At 54.3% G+C, this 16,021-nt stretch overlaps 3 protein-coding genes across 6 annotated transcripts in view; 2 read left to right on the top strand and 1 right to left on the bottom strand.

Annotated features, from left to right (window-relative positions):
* The window catches only part of Usp5 (ubiquitin specific peptidase 5 (isopeptidase T)), a 15,303-nt gene extending 9,753 nt beyond the window's left edge, over positions 1–5,550 (top strand). Inside the window, exons 12-20 of one of the 3 annotated variants that reach the window (XM_005378833.2) lie at positions 222–375; positions 846–1,020; positions 1,546–1,634; positions 2,648–2,839; positions 3,325–3,468; positions 3,545–3,690; positions 3,859–4,012; positions 4,302–4,386; positions 4,953–5,550. In XM_005378833.2, the coding sequence (XP_005378890.1) occupies positions 222–375; positions 846–1,020; positions 1,546–1,634; positions 2,648–2,839; positions 3,325–3,468; positions 3,545–3,690; positions 3,859–4,012; positions 4,302–4,386; positions 4,953–5,046 (1,233 nt within the window). In that variant the 3' untranslated portion in view covers positions 5,047–5,550. The remainder of the gene's footprint in view (positions 1–221; positions 376–845; positions 1,021–1,545; positions 1,635–2,647; positions 2,840–3,324; positions 3,469–3,544; positions 3,691–3,858; positions 4,013–4,301; positions 4,387–4,952) is intronic. The other 2 variants (XM_005378834.2, XM_005378836.2) reach the window with 2 other exon arrangements.
* A 782-nt stretch (positions 5,551–6,332) lies between these two features.
* On the top strand, positions 6,333–10,312 carry Tpi1 (triosephosphate isomerase 1). The gene is made up of 7 exons (XM_005378838.2): positions 6,333–6,537; positions 7,628–7,751; positions 7,837–7,921; positions 7,997–8,129; positions 8,386–8,471; positions 9,598–9,685; positions 9,777–10,312. The coding sequence occupies exons 1-7, from the start codon at positions 6,423–6,425 to the stop codon at positions 9,893–9,895; spliced, it is 750 nt and encodes a 249-aa protein (XP_005378895.1). The 5' UTR covers positions 6,333–6,422; the 3' UTR covers positions 9,896–10,312.
* A 101-nt stretch (positions 10,313–10,413) lies between these two features.
* Positions 10,414–13,000, bottom strand: Spsb2 (splA/ryanodine receptor domain and SOCS box containing 2). Of its 2 annotated transcripts, none has more exons than XM_005378837.2 (3): positions 12,857–13,000; positions 11,867–12,613; positions 10,414–10,991 (listed from the first exon to the last, which is right to left on the bottom strand). In XM_005378837.2, exons 2-3 carry the CDS (start codon positions 12,528–12,530, stop codon positions 10,864–10,866), a joined length of 792 nt encoding a protein of 263 aa, XP_005378894.1. In that variant the 5' UTR covers positions 12,531–12,613; positions 12,857–13,000; the 3' UTR covers positions 10,414–10,863. The 2 variants fall into 2 exon arrangements, with proteins under 2 accessions (XP_005378894.1, XP_013366799.1); XM_013511345.1 differs by having other exon boundaries at positions 12,862–12,983.
* Positions 13,001–16,021: the final 3,021 nt, after the last annotated feature.

The following is a 16,021-nucleotide window of genomic DNA, read 5'->3' on the forward strand; positions in this document are numbered from 1 at the left end:
AAGAACAAGCATCTTTCCAAATAGTCACACAGTGCTGTGATGGGCCAGAACGGGGGTTGGAGGGTGGCTGGTGAGAGGAAGCTGTACCCCCTCCTGCATCTGCGTGCTCCTGAGTGGGCCTCTTCCTTCCACCGCCTTCTCCCCTGACTCTAACCACCTTGTAGGCCATTCTGTTCCCTGCTTGCCCAGACCTCTCTGCCCTGCCTGCCTGTTTCCCATAGAGGAATTGCCGGAGCTCTGAGAACCCGAATGAAGTTTTCCGCTTCTTGGTGGAAGAGAAGATCAAGTGCCTGGCCACAGAGAAGGTGAAGTACACCCAGCGAGTTGACTACATCATGCAGCTGCCTGTGCCCATGGATGCAGCCCTTAACAAAGGTAGGCTGCTGCGCAAGGCCTTGCGCGCACAGAGGCTGAGGTCAGGGCGTGCATCAGGTACGTAGGTACTTGACAGGAACAGCATGGTGTTAAGACAGAAAGGCAAGGTGAAAGGGGCCATTGTCTAGATTTTGGGGCTGGGGATATAACTCAGTGGCATAAGCAGCTGCCTGGCAAGTGCAAGGTACTGAGTTTGATTCCCAATAAAAAAAAAAAAAAAAATGTTTGGCCGGGCATGTGGCGCATGCCTGTAATCCCGGCACCTAGGAGACTGAGGCAGGAGGCTCTTTGTGAGTTTGAGACCAGCTTGGGCTACAAAGTGAGCTCTGCATAGCGAGACTCCATCTCAAAAAGACTAAATAAATAAATAAATAGTTTTGGGAAGGTGGAGAAATAGCTGGAGTAGTCTCGAGGCTGAGGTGGGAAGAGGCAGTGCCCTCTAAGGACATGCTACCCAATTGTCTCTCCAGAGGAGCTTCTAGAGTATGAGGAGAAGAAGCGGCAGGCTGAAGAGGAGAAGGTGCCACTGCCAGAGCTGGTTCGGGCGCAGGTGCCCTTTAGCTCCTGCCTGGAGGCCTATGGGGCCCCGGAACAGGTGGATGACTTCTGGAGCACGGCCCTGCAGGCCAAGTCTGTAGCTGTCAAGTAAGTCCCAGCCTGGGCGCAGGCTGCAGGCTGCAGGCTGCAGCAGGGCAATCCTCATAGACACAGCTGCCTCTTGCCTATTGATGCTTTCATCCGTTTTGCTTGGGATCTCAGGGTTGAACCTTCCAGGGCTGGTGATCCTTCCCTGAGGGAACCAAGAGGCCCTAGCAGCGGTAGACACGGTAATGACCTTGTCTTGTCACCTTCCCTGCCCCACCACTTTCTCTTCTCCCAGAGTGCAGGGTTTCTTCCCTTCATTGTGGCACTTACTGTCAGCAGAGGATTTCCATGGTCAGAGAGCCAGGAAGAATGAGGCTCCACATTTGGACTTTCAGCAGATGGGCCGCCTTTCAGCCTGGCCATTGGTCCCTGACACAGGCTTACAAGCTGCAGGAGTGCTTTGGTCTCCAGGATGAGGCCCCCAGCCCTTTGTGCTCTGTCCAGGAGTGATCAAGGCCCAGGGTGATGGTTTCAAGAGAGGAGAGCCTGCAGTCCTTGGGTACAAGCACCTTCTTTCTTCCCTAGGACCACACGGTTTGCCTCATTCCCTGACTACCTGGTCATCCAGATCAAGAAGTTCACCTTCGGCTTAGACTGGGTGCCCAAGAAACTGGGTATGGTGGCCGGGCTGAGGGCGGTGAAGCAGGCTTTGCTAGAAAACAAAGGGCCTTAGCACACACAAATCAGTGTTTCTCAGACGTCTCAGAAAAAGGAAAAAATTAATATTAGATGTTTCAAAATGCATCTGGTTTGAAAAGCATAAAACTATTGAATCTTTGATTTTTTTCTTCTTTTTTTTTTTTTTCAGACGGGTTCTGGCTCTAAAGCCCAGGGTGGCCTCATACTAGCACTCTACCTGTCTCAGCTCCCAAGTATTAGGATCATAGGTGTCTGCTGTGAAGCTTGGCTCAGTTGTTTTCATTTTATAGTTAGGATTTACAACTGAAAATTATTTTTGTGGTGTTAGCTTTATAATTTCATTTTGATAATTTTGAAACACCTAAATAGCTGGGCATGGTGGCACACACCTGTAATCCCAGCACTCAGCAGGCTGAGGCAGGAGGATCGTTGCAAGTTTGAGACCAGCCTGGGCTACAAAATCAGCTCAAGACCAGCCTGAACTGCATAGCAAGACCCTGTCTCAAAAAAAAGATAAAAAGAAACACCTCATGAGTCTTACAGCTCTAAGGCTGTCAGTTGAAAACTGCTGATTTACCTTCATTTTCTAGATAAGGATGTTGAGACCCACAGAAGCGTTAGTTCCTCTGTCTCACCAGTTGAAGGCCGTTTTTTCAGTAGCTCTTGGTGGTAGAGCTCCTGACTTGTGGACTCACTAGAATTTCTGTGATGCTAAGATCTCTGAAGTTGGTACTACACTTAGTAATTCCTTCTTTCTGAGCAGTTCTAGGCTATGGGGCAAGGCACTGAGAATCACAAAAAAAATTTTTTTTAATTAAGTTTATTGGTAAGATTTAGGTGTATACTGTGATCACATTCATCTTAGGGCATTTATACCTGAACATGATACACTTTGTCTTTTTTTTTTTTTTTTTTTTTTTCCACAAAGTGTTTTTGCAGGTGGGCCTTGGGGGCTGTTGAGGTGACCCTTCTGCCCTTCTAATTGCAGATGTGTCCATTGAGATGCCAGAAGAGCTAGACATCTCCCAGCTGAGGGGTACAGGGCTGCAGCCGGGAGAGGAGGAGCTGCCTGACATTGCCCCACCCCTAGTCACTCCGGATGAGCCCAAAGGTAGCCTTGGTTTCTATGGCAACGAAGACGAAGACTCCTTCTGCTCCCCTCACTTCTCCTCTCCAACATGTTAGTGACTCTTCTTCCTGCCTGCGTCTCCTATGCTGATGGGGGGCCTCTCTGCCTTGCTTCCCCAGACCCTGTCCTTTGTGTTTCTACTGTCCTCCCTTTCACATTTCCTCTGCCGTCTTTTGATGGATGGGGGGACCAACCAGAACACTCCCAGCCACATTCTGCATTTGGATGATGGTGGCATTGGCCTAATTGCCCCTCTGTACCCTTGTTACTGCCTTAGTTTGGGTGGAATGGGGACATCATACTTTAGAAGTGGGCCCATTCTGAGAATGACAAGAAGGTGATACTGTTTGGGATGCTAGGCCCACATTACAGTTTGTGTTACTTTTAGCTCTGGGCTAAAATGCCATCCATGGAAGAAAAATGCATGGAATGGGTGATTGGAATGGGTGACTGGGGCCCAGCATGTGGGAGGAAAAAAGTAAATAGAAATCATAGCCCAGCAGTCAGGTCATGGTGCCCATGTTTCCCTGTCACAGCACCCATGTTGGACGAATCTGTCATCATACAGCTGGTAGAAATGGGCTTTCCCATGGATGCCTGCCGCAAAGCTGTCTACTACACAGGCAACAGTGGGGCTGAGGCTGCCATGAACTGGGTTATGTCCCACATGGATGATCCAGGTAGGCAGGAGCAGGTGGCAGGGTGGACCAGGGCCCCCATCGTCTTCCACACACTTTAACCCCTCCACACCCACAGATTTTGCAAACCCCCTCATCCTGCCTGGCTCCAGTGGGCCTGGCTCCACAAGTGCAGCAGCTGACCCCCCACCGGAGGACTGTGTGACCACCATCGTGTCCATGGGCTTCTCCAGGGACCAGGCCCTGAAAGCTCTGCGGGCAACGGTATGATTGCCCTGGTGAAGGACCCGGAGCCCATGGGAAGAAGGGGGTGGGCCTGAGGTTCCATCTTGGGTGAGTAAGATCAAGGACCAATGCTGGGGGAAGTGCTCAGTGGCTGCAGTGGAGGAGCTGAGGCTGGTCAGGAAAAGTAACACTTCCCTCCTCTCCAAGAACAATAGTTTGGAACGGGCGGTGGACTGGATCTTCAGTCACATTGACGATCTGGATGCAGAAGCAGCCATGGACATCTCTGAGGGCCGCTCAGCTGCTGACTCCATCTCTGAGTCTGTGCCGGTGGGACCTAAAGTCCGGGATGGCCCTGGAAGTGAGTGTTCCTGGGAAACAGGACAGACCTGGTGGTGTCTACCACTGTGGTACACCAGGGCCCTCATTCCAAGCAGCTCTGCTTTTCTTAGGCCAGAGGGTTCCTTTTCCCACGAACAGGACTTATGAGGGTGGGACCTAGCAGGCTCAGGTGGCTTTGGCCCAAGACGTTCCCCCACATCCCCTGAAGCTCCTGCTCCGAGTTTGAGCTGTTACATACATCTCGGAACTGTCACTCAAGGGTCTTTCTCCTATTTTCCCCTCTGCCTTCTGTCTGTCTCATTCCCCAGAGTATCAGCTCTTTGCCTTCATTAGTCACATGGGCACCTCTACCATGTGTGGTCACTACGTCTGCCACATCAAGAAGGAAGGCAGGTGAGGGCTGGCCGTGTGCAGTGGGAGTGAGGTGGTGGTGGGAGTGAGGAGGGGCACCTGGAAGTCCCTAGGGGTCTTCAGGACTGTCTGAGGGATGTGATACACCTGAAGCCGGGAGGATTCATTGCCGCACAGAGAGGTGGACTATAGCCCAGGGGCTGAATCTGGTCACCTGCCTCAGCCAGTGGCATGTGGCTGGACAGTCACTGGTTGTTTACTGCCTGTGAACGCGTGTGGCAACAGGGAAGCTGAGTAGTTGCATCAGATCAGAGGCCTGCAAAACCAAACATACTGACTGGCTCAGAAAGGCTGCTGGCCCTGCCTGTTGGGGCTGTGTGGAGGGTGGCTGGAAGTGGAGGGTCTGAAGACACCAGGGAAGCAACCCTTACTAGATCCAGAAGTTCCCTCCAGAGCACAGCGGCCAGACTCCCTTGGGAATCAAGGCAGAGAACGCTGAGGGTTTTGCCCCAGGAGCTCTCCCAACCCCAGGGGCTGGCTGAGAGATGAAGTTGGTGTGACTTGGAATGCTCTTTGTGCATCCTTTTCCGTCTCTTCCACCTCCCCAGATGGGTGATCTACAATGACCAGAAAGTGTGTGCCTCCGAGAAGCCACCCAAGGACCTGGGCTACATCTACTTCTACCAGAGAGTGGCCAGCTAAGACCATCCCATCCTATCCATGGAGTCCAAGGGACAGAACAGCAGGCATGAGGGCCAGGGCCTGTAGCCCCTGCTGTGCACCTTTTTCTTCTGTCCCCAGCAGCAAGGAAGGAGCTTGAGGCCATAGGAAAATGGCCAAGCAGAGCAGAGGGCACTGGAGTAGCAGGGGCTAGCGCCGGGCCCACTGCCCAGCTGTAAAGAGACTTGCTTCCCCTGCGCCTCGCACAGTGCTCTGCTTCTCCGAGCTGCCCTGACCAGCCCTGACCAGGGCCGGTTCTGATTTGGGTGCCGTGGGTGTGGCTTTGTGCATCCTCTTCCAGGGGAGGGAGCTTTGCCCTCCCCTGCCCCTATGTGTTCACTCTTGTTTGGGCAAGGAGGGATATGAGGGACATGGGGACTGCCCCCTTTGCCCTCCTGCCTCAGTCTTTCCCCCCATCCTGTCTCTTCCTTGTCCTCTGGAAAATGCCAAATTACACGATGTGAATAAAAGTACATTGGGAAACCATCCTGTTCGGTACTTTGGGAGGGGCTTGCCTTCCTGGGGAAGATGAGGAAGCTCAGCTCTGTCCCTTGCCCCCCCCCCCAGTGCAGTGAGATGGGGAAGTAGGCTAGAGTGACATGAAATGCAGCGCAAAGCCAAGGAAAGGTGGGGCCCTGCCTGATTGTTTCCCAAAACCCGCCGTGGCAGCCGGGTGTGGTGGTGCACGCCTGTAATCCCAGCACTAGGCACTAGGAAGCTGAGGCAGGAGGATCGTTGTGGGTTCGAGACCAGCCTGGGCTACAAAGTGAGCTCAAGGCCAGCCTGAACTGCATAGCGAGACCCTGTCTCAAAAAAAAACAACAACAAAAAGCTCCTGTGGTGTCTTGTAGGCCTCACTCGGGCCAGCTGGGGCTAGGGTGAGCTGTTCGGGTGGAAGAGAAGTGTCCGCACATTTGCCGCGGGGTTCGGCTGCGCAGGCGTGGGCTGCCCCTTCCCCTATTTGCCTGGCACCTGCGGGCCAGTCCCAGGACGCCTGCGGAGCTACCTTGAGAGTAGGGGCCTCTTTCCCAGGGCCGGTGCTCCCCAGGGAGCGAGCTGAGCCAAGCTCAAGTTGCTGCTCCGGGTAGGACTTCAGTCCATCCTTGGGGCTGAAGTCGAGAAGTGGGTTTCCCGAACACAGGTGCTGGCCTCCTTCCGAGCCAGGCGTGCAGGCGGGAGCGCCCAGCCCCAGCGCTGGAACGAACGTTGCTAGGCGGTGGACGCTGGAACCCCGCGGGGGAAGGGGGCGGGGCAGGGCGGGGCGCGATGCGGGCTTCTGCTTCGCCAGCCTCTACATAAGCAGGCCGTGCCCGCGGCTGCGCGCTGATCCTGACCTTCAGTGTGTCGGCTCCAGCACCATGGCGCCGTCCAGGAAGTTCTTCGTGGGGGGCAACTGGAAGATGAACGGGCGGAAGAACACCCTGGGGGAGCTCATCAACACCCTGAACGCCGCCAAGGTGCCGGCCGACACTGGTGAGCGCTCTGCGGGAGCCGCGGGGCCTGGGAAGCTCGGGCCTGGCAGCGTCCTCCCCAGTCCCCACGCGGACCTGGGCCCGGGGCTGAGGGGCAAGGATGTCTGGTGCCCACACAGTGGCCCCACAGCCGCGGGGCCCGAGCTGCGTCGAGAGCATTTGCCGGTGTCCATGGCCTGTGGGGCGGGAAGGGACTCCCTGGGTCCCCGGGAGGAAGATGGCCCTCGGGCCAGAACTGGGGCCGCGCCGGCCAGAGCTGGGGAAGGAGCTGAGCTGAGCGGAGCAGAGCCTAAGCCCATAGGGTCGGTCAATCGGGAGAAGCAGCTTGAGCCCCGACAAGAGGGGGAGGAGGCTGGGCTGGCGCGCACGCTCCCCGCTACCTGGCCCGGCCGCGCCGCTCATCGTGCGCCTCCGCACGTAGCCTGAGGCTCCTCCCCATGCCTCTGGGTCTCAGATCCCTTCCCCTCTGCAGCCTTCCGCAGCAGGGTTTGAGCTGGTACTAAACAGGCTGAGCCACTGGGAATGATGAGAGGGTCCTACAGCTTCCCCGAACGTGGAACTGGAGAGCACAAGGCCTCTATGAGCTAATGGACTCCAGGCCGCCCACTGGCAAAGTGCTGACCTCCATCCCTAACCCACCCGCCGAAATCACAGAGCCACGGGTCTGGCCACAGGGGCATCCCTTTCTGTCTTAGTCCGCAAAAACAAATATATGGTCAGGAGTCGGCCCCTTCTTTTGCTGAAAATCAGTGCCTTGTTGGGTAAGGGGGAGTGGACTATTTTAGAAGGGAAGCAGGGCTGGCCCCCGGAGAATGCTGAGTCTGAGAGGTACCCATGCCCAGAATAGCCCAAGGAAATTGGAGCCACAGCTGTTAAAAGAGCAGAGGGCAGAGAGAGAGCTGTACCCTGTCAGGGGCGTTTGGATGGCTCCACGGTTGGGTGCAGGCCCAGCCTGGGCTGGGAAGTGGACAGAGGTCATCTTGCTGGGGTAAAAAGGGGAGAGCAGAAGGAAGGAAGGAGGGATGGCTGGGGGGCTCCCTGGCATGGGGAACTTTCATGGATCTCATCTGTTGCCATGATTTCATGCCCAGAGGTGGTTTGTGCACCCCCCACTGCCTACATCGACTTCGCCCGGCAGAAGCTGGACCCTAAGATAGCTGTGGCTGCTCAGAACTGCTACAAAGTGACTAACGGGGCCTTCACTGGGGAGATCAGGTGAGAGAAGTGGAGAGGATGCCTTGCTCAGGGGAGAGCCACGAGGTGGGTTTCCTGGTGAACTTTGGCGTATCTGTTCCTTCAGCCCTGGCATGATCAAAGACCTTGGAGCCACATGGGTAGTCCTGGGCCACTCGGAGAGAAGGCATGTCTTTGGGGAGTCAGATGAGGTGAGTAGTGACCAGGACAGGAGATAGAAGATGCCTTGTTTCTAGAGGGTGTCTCACCAGCTCTGCCCCCCACAGCTGATTGGGCAGAAGGTGGCCCATGCCCTGGCAGAGGGACTAGGAGTTATCGCTTGCATCGGGGAGAAGCTTGATGAAAGGGAAGCTGGCATCACGGAGAAGGTCGTTTTTGAGCAAACCAAGGTCATCTCAGGTATCTCCAGAGAAGGGGACATGTGTGCCTTGGGGGTTGGGCAGAGATAGAGTGTGTGGGGTGGAACACCCTTTAGCTTGCCTTGGGGTTTCCTTGCTTGGTCCTTAGCACATTTCTGTCCTGGAGAGCACAGATGTCATCCAGAGACTCCTCAAAGCCACCAGGGGGCAGTAGGCCATCATTCCTCATACCCTGGGGGACTTGTCTGGATAGCGCCTTCATAGTTACCCTTTTCTTTGTGATCTCTGTCCTGCAGATAATGTGAAGGACTGGAGCAAGGTTGTGTTGGCCTATGAACCTGTGTGGGCCATTGGTACCGGAAAGACAGCAACACCTCAACAGGTACCTGGGCCCAGGAGCCCTGCCCTCATCCTGTCTTGCCTCAGAACCAGATAGGCATAGAGACCATCTGGGCCTTCTCTCATTTTATTTGTTTCTTTTTTAAAAAGGCATAGGATGGATTTACTAGAGGAAGATATAGGACATACTTGAGTAGAGTGTGGGTGCTCAAAGACATGAGGCATAGTACAGTTAGGAACTAGGGATTTTTTTTTTTTTTTTTGTCTTTTTAAGGCAGGGTCTCGCTATACAGTTCAGGCTAACCTTGAGCTCACTTTGTAGCTCAGGCTGGTCTCAGACTCACAAAGATCCACCTGCCTCAGCCTCCCGAGTGCTGGGATTACAGCTGTGTGCCACCATGCCCGGCACTAGGGATTTTTTGTGTTTTTGGGCGGTGGAAATCTGTGGAATTTGATAACCTAGTTTTAGTCTCAGAGGGTGGGAGAGGATGGTCCACTCTTAGTGAGCTATTCCTAGGGAAATGCCAGAAGGGCAGTCCCTTCCTGGGTATAAGAGGACCATTTGCTAGTAAAATGGGACAGGCAGACCCCTTTGCAGCTGAAAGGGAGCTGCTCAGGTTTGCTGTTTTGGGAGAAAGAGAAAATGTAAATACAAAGAAAAAACATTAATAAACCCAGGCTTGTATTCTGAAGCTGCAGTTTCTCTTTAAAGTACAACTTTTAAATTTTTGATTTCCTTGTCTCCTTTCTACCTATTTGTCTTCCGTAAGTCCCTCATTTTAGAGGTGGAGTCCCCAAGCCTAGAGAGACAGTGACTTGTTCCAGGGCATCCATTCCAGGGCCTGGTTGGGAAGAGAGCCATGGCATTCTGACTCAGGTCCCAAGGTTCTTGCATGGAAACCAAACTAACTCTACTAGGCTGGGTATGGTGGCACACACCTGTAATCCCAGCACTGGGAGGCTAACACAGGAGGACTGTTGTGAGTTCGAGACCAGCCTGGGCTACAAAGTGAGCTCAAGGCCAGCCTGAACTGCATAGAGAGACCCTGCCTCAAAAAGACAAAAAAAAAAAACCAAAATAAACCAAACTAACTCTACTGGTGCTAGTGATTTTTCCTATTTGGCTGAGGAGCAGGACATGTCTTACTTAGTCTGCTTTTTCATTCTAGGCCCAGGAAGTACATGAGAAGCTCCGGGGATGGCTTAAGTCCAACGTCTCTGATGCAGTGGCTCAGAGCACCCGGATCATTTATGGAGGTGAGTGGCGTTGGCCTCCCACCTGTGGGGTGGGCTGGGTGGGAGATGGAGGCAGGGATGGGGACGTACTCACCTTTCTCCCCCTTCCCAGGTTCTGTGACTGGGCCAACCTGCAAAGAGCTGGCAAGCCAGCCTGACGTGGACGGCTTCCTTGTGGGTGGTGCTTCCCTCAAGCCCGAATTTGTGGACATCATCAATGCCAAACACTAAGTGCCATCATCTCCCCTACCCTTCCTGCTAAGCCAGGGGACAGACAGCCCAGAAGCCCATCGATGCCCCCCCATGCTTCTGATGATGTCACCTGCCCCTCCAGCGGCCCAGTCCAGCGCACCTTCCTTGAGTGTTTACACCTCCCCATAACGGTTGGGACCAGGCCAATCCTTTCACCGCTTACTCTGATCAGAGCTGCGAGGTTGCTGCTCCTTGACTGAGAGGCAGAAGGAATGGAGCTTGCTCATGGTCCCCCTCAGGCCCTGCTGAGGGCAGTATAGAAGTCATCCTCTCCATCACACCTTGACAGTCCTCCCTTTAGAGGCAGGGATGCTCCCCTCTCACAGTGCTGACCCTGTGTGTGCTGTGTCTGAGCTGTCCCACATGTAAGGGAAATAAACACCTGGCACTAAGGTATGTGCTTGTCCTTCACTGTACTTGCCCATATTTGTTATTTTTTGAAACAGGGTCTCCCTATGTAATTCATGCTGGCCTCAAACTCACAGTGACCCTCCTGCCTCAGCCTCCCTAGTGCTGGGATTACAGGTATGCCCACCACACCCAGCAATCTCTGTCCTTTTTAAGGCAGTTACAGGACTTTATCACTTGTGCAAAAAAAAAAAAAAAAAAAAAAATAACAAAACCAAACAACCATGAATAGGTTTCTATAATAATGTATCTCTTACTTTTTTCACCTTTAACATTTACTTTTTTTTTTTTCTGGTATCGGGAATTGAACTCAGGACCTCACGCTTGCCAGGCAGGTGTTGCACCATTGAGCTAAATCCACAGCCCCTCTCCTATTACTTGAAAAAGGTCTTGAATACCAAGCTGTGGCACCCTGGAATATCCTCTTGCCTGGGCTGTTCTGGTGCCTGTGGTCCTGTTGAGATCCCAGAGCTTGGGCTGCAGAAGAGGCCCAGCCTCACTGGCTTTAGTAGGTCCAGGGTAGGGGTGGTGTCACAGGGTCACTGGTAAAGCAGGTATCGCTTCATGGCAAGGGGTAAGGGCAGAGCAGACACTTGGAGAAGCCGGGTATCCCCCAGGGTGTGGCGCACACACAGGCGGCTCAGGTGCAGGAGGGAGTGTGGCTCCGCTGGAGGAGAGAAGGCAGGAGGTTAAGCAGGACACGGCCTGACCACACTCCTCACACTACAAGGTCCTACCCAGCTTCTGCTTTCCTGCTCTGAGCCTGCCTCCTGGCTGAGGGAGATCTTGGGCTCCCTGGAGTTCTGTATTGCACATCCCTAGTTGGCCAGGGGTGACGCTCCCTGTCCCTCCAAGCAGCAGGCCAAGGTGGCTCCAACAGTGGTAGAGCTGGCCCAGGCTTGGATTCCAGAAAAGCCCTTGGAGCTAGGCTTAGGAGGCGCAAGGAAGGCTGACCTTTCTCCACTGTGCAGTCTCTCTGGGTGACAGGAGGTCAGGCATTTGGCCTCTGCTGAGGCCATCAACTGCCAGAGCCAGCTCCCAAACCTGGCCTCAGTTCCCAAGGAGGCACCGCCCCTTCGGCCCCACCCAAGGCCTGGCTCTGCTCTCCTTCCTGGTGCCCTGGGTCCCTGTGGCTTCATCGTGGGGTTTGAAGAAGGAAGTAGCTATGTGGCTCAGAGACAGGTCAGATCCCAGCGAATCTGCTACACTTTGGGTGCCTGGCACTGCCAGTCCTTTTTGGGGCTGTACACCCAGCCCACTTACCTGTCCAACCCTTCGCCCTTCTTGTTCAGGAGGTGTTATCTCCTGTGAAGTCTAACCCTGCCTTCCTCCATCCTGTGGTGCAGCCACGTACTAGCCAGAAGAACCCGGAAGTTGCTTTCCCAAGCCTTGGCTTTACCTGTTGCTGGTGGACTGAATTAGACCCTTGGCCATGCCTGGCCCCAAACAGACAGGTCAAATGAAGACCCACCCACACTTGAGGACCCACCCCAAACCGCGGCCACCAGTGAGTCCTCTCCCCACACTCGGCCCTGGCCTCACCTCTCCTCTCGCCCAGGTAGCGGATGCGGACCTGGCACTGGCCCCAGACTGCGCTTACGGCGGGATAGAGGGTCCTGCCCTTCAGTCCGCGGAAGGCTGGCCCCAGGTAGGTGCCCCCAACAGCGTAGCCCAGAGTTCCCTCCTCCATGTCCAGAACCACCAGCAGCCTCTCCGGCACCGCCAGCTGCTCACCCTGTGGTCGGGCTGGATACCGGGGAGCGTCAGGGCCCTTGCTCTGATGGTACAGCCTCCCTCGCCCAATGTCCCAGCCCCACGACTCGCTGTTGCTGCCCAGCAGCGCCGCGTAGTGGTCAGCCTGCAGCGGGGCGCTAGCCGTGGCCACGCCCACCACGGCGTGAGTGCCCCTCTGCTCCCGGGGCCAGCTGATCTCCCAGGCGTGCAGGCCCCGCGAGTAGCCCCTCTTTCCCCGGGCCCCATCCGTGCTCTGGGCCACCGGCCGCCGCTCAAAGCACAACCCCTCTTCCTTGACCACGATGTTCTCGGAGCAGTCCTTGGGGTTCCAGCCGTGGTGCCTTTGGGCCCCCAAATCTAGAGGGGGAGCGGACAGGAGCTCCTCCAAGCCCTCGGGACGAGAGGGGTCCGGGTAGAGGGCCTGCGGGGCAGGGGTGCTGCTACCGCCCGCTGCCAGGGCCGTCTGGCCCATGGAGGTGAGCAGCCGGCCGACTCCCCCGGACAGTCTTGCAGGGGCGCCTCTCTTGTAAAAGTGCAGCTCCAAGAGGGACTGATCTGCAGGGGAGATGGGAGGGAAAGGGACCTGAAGCGCAGTGCCCTGGGGGGTCCTCACCCAGGCACCCCGTCTTTTCACCCCTGCGCGCAGACCGGCCTGCGTCCCCAAAGCTCCTGGGTCCATCACCCTGCCTGCGCCCCATCTGTGTCGGGTCGCACGGAATGCCAAGTCCACCCCCTTCCGACCTCTCCATGGGCCGCCCCCCGTGGCCGCCCCGAGCTCCTGCCGCCACCGTCCCCAACCTCGCCTGGTCTCCGTCCTGGCCGGGGGCCGCAGGACCTCGGAAGGAAGCAGCCGAGAGACGCCGAGGGGGCACCGGGATCTGCGGGAACCGCTTCCGCCTCCAGCGCGGAGCCCCGCCCCCGGGCGGTTGACCCGCCAGTCACCGCTCAGGCCACGCCCCCTGGATCGCCGGCGGTGGCCACGGCTTCCGGAGGCGGAAGCGGACTGCGCCCGCCTCGCGGGTCAGTGTAGGAGCCCGCGCGGTTTGCTGAACCTCTGGTCACCTCCCCAGGGGTGACCTGCGCGGAGAGGACTCCAGGACAGTATTCCTCCCGTCGCCGCCCCAGCGTCCACCCGGGCGGTCCCTACTCTGAGTGAAGCCTCTGATGACGAACCGCGTTCTGGGACCCCTATGGCTGTGCACGGTGGATACGGGTGGGCTGCCTGGGCGGCTGGCTCCTCAACCCCTGAGGACAAGGGGTATGGAGTCCTGTAAGCACCTCCATTTGACGGCCTGGTTTCCAAGTCCCTGAGACTCTGGGTCACTGTTGATGGGGTGGTCTCTTTCTGTCCTAGGCCAGACTCACCCTGGGCTGCTGACACCAGGTTTCGAACTGTGTCCAGGGCTCCGGGCTGTAGGTGTCTGGTCTCCAGCTGTTCTTCACACAGCAGTCAGTCCCTTCCTAGACTGATGGTCTCTGTCAGTCGGTAGAGCACAGGGCTAAGGCTTTGTTGTTTTAAGATGTGGGTCTCACTATGTAGCCTGAATTGAAGCATCCTCCAGCCTCAGCTTCCTAAGTGGCTGGGACTACAAGTGTGTGCCTCCTTGTCCTGTTTCAGAGAGCTGTTCCAAGTGACACGCTGGGGAGGTTGCCAAACTATCCAAATGTGTTTCCTCTTATGTACAATGGGAATAAGGAGAGTAGTTACATCACAAGGTTGTCTTAGAGTGGAAACAATGTAGGTGAAACATGCAAAGTGGCATGTACTTGTAACCCCAGCTACTCTGACGGCTGAGGCAAGAAGATAATGACTTTGAGGTCAGCCTAGGAAGAAAAATAGACTATTGCTAAAAAGAAAAAAAAAAAAAAAAAAAAAAAAATCCAGGCTTGGTGGCACACACCTGTAATCCCAGCACTCGGGAGGCTGAGGGAGGAGGATCCTTACAAGCTCGAGACCAGGCTGGGCTACAAAGTGAGCTCAAGACCAGCCTGAACTGCATAGCGAGACCCTGTCTCAAAAAGCCAAAAAATAAAATAAATCCAGGAAGAGCACTTAGCACACAGCCTGGTACATAGCAAGGACTCCCTGAGCATAACTGTTGCTTATGGAATATTTCTTAAGTGCCACTCTAAGCAAGGCGACATGAAAGATGCCAAAGACACTGAACCAGACTGGTTACAAACACGTGAAGGCCAGCATGCATTGACCTCCTGAGCCTGTTTATCAGACCTTTCATGTGTATCTATTGCATATCTATAGACAAGATGTAAAGCATTTAGAAGTTTCTGGCTCTAATTCAATGACTTGTGCTAAGTATTGGAGATGAAGTAATAAGTCTTCAAGGAGGATATGAAGACATTTATAAAAGTTTTGAATGTAATGCTGGGTGTGGTGGGCAAGCCTGTCATCCCAGCACTCTGGAGGCTGAGATAAGAATATCTCTGTGAGTTCAAGGGCCAGCCTGGGCTACAGAGTCAGTTCAAGGCCAGCCTGTCTCAACAACAAAACAAAGCAAAACCAATTTAATTTATAAATAAATTAAATAAATAAATAAAAGACGGGTAGGGTGCAAATGCCCTGTGTTCAGTCTCTAGTACCGAGGGGTGGAGAACGTAGGTCAGTGGCAAGGCTCTTGCCTAGCATATGCATATGTGCACCTGGGATCCATCCTCAGTCTCTCCCTCTCCCCACAAAGTATGCCAAGGCCCACCGAAAGGTTTGCACATTGTGTATGTAGTAGCTTGTTTCCACTTTCTAGTGCTGGTAGAGAACCCAGGCCCTCTAAGCCTGAGCTACATGCAGCCTGGCATGTATTTCTGCTGGGTACAAATTTATATAGAACTGCTGAGTTATAAAGAATCACAGTGTACCAACTTAACCACATTTAACACATGGGCTTTATATTTAGCAATTAAGTCACTCAGGTATTTTACTGCATGGGACACTGTAGTGGGTTGGTGGTCAACTTACAACCCCCAGCTGAACTGAGTAAGTGCACTGCTGGATGTGGGAGGCCCACCTGAGGATTGTTGCCAGCAGCATAAGAGACAGAACTAGAAGAGAGGCTGTTGGGAGCTGGCAGAAGCTGTGAGGAGCTGTTGATTCTTTTGGAGGACCTTGTCATGCTGGCTTTCGTGATGAACTTGGCTGTTTTCACCTGCCAAGGAGCTTGAGACCTTGCTGGCACTGAGAATAGCTTTGATTTATTTTGAGGGAGCTCTGGGCCTCACTTTGAACATGGCTTCCTGGCTCCAGAGGGGAAGATGGTGCACACCAGTCTCCTGGAGAAGCTTGTTGCATTGGCTTTCCTGACAGGAACTCAGCCATTTTGATCATGGGAGGAGCTTGGGACCTCACTGTTGCTGAGGATGGCTGTGGTACTTTTTTTCTGCTGGTTCTTACTTTGCATGTCGCTTCCTGGCTCCAGTGCGGATCTTTCAGCCTGCTAGCACAGATCCTTCATCCCGCTGGCACAAACTTCCTAGACGTCCCACCACTGTCCTTTGGGCCTTCGCAGTGCAGATCCGTGAAATAGGTCTGTATGAGACATCAAGGCTCTGGGCCTCCAGTTGGACTCGTGGGAGGCACTATCATGAACTCTAGGTCTTCAGCTGGACTCATGCAGCACATTTCTGTGGGATCCAGGCCCTCAGCTAGATTCCTTGGTCTTAATGTGTGGACAGCTTTCCTGCACTCTCTTGTATATCATTCTTTGGGTGATTATTATAAATAATCTTATAAAATATGTGTCCTGTATTATATTGTTCCCCTTGCAAATATCCCCCAAACCAACACAGACACTTCAGCAAATTTAGAACAATTTAAACTGATCTCTTCCTATTCATCTTTGTCTTTTGGGAATGATTTTATTAGGTCCCTAAGCTTTTTATCAGAGTTTCTTTGTGGCTCTTAAGAAATTCTTAATCAGGGGGCTGGGGATTTCACTCAGTGGCAAAGCGCCT

The sequence above is a fragment of the Chinchilla lanigera genome, unplaced genomic scaffold, assembly GCF_000276665.1.
Source record: "Chinchilla lanigera isolate Chin_1 unplaced genomic scaffold, ChiLan1.0 scaffold00012, whole genome shotgun sequence".
Taxonomy (NCBI): domain Eukaryota; kingdom Metazoa; phylum Chordata; class Mammalia; order Rodentia; family Chinchillidae; genus Chinchilla; species Chinchilla lanigera.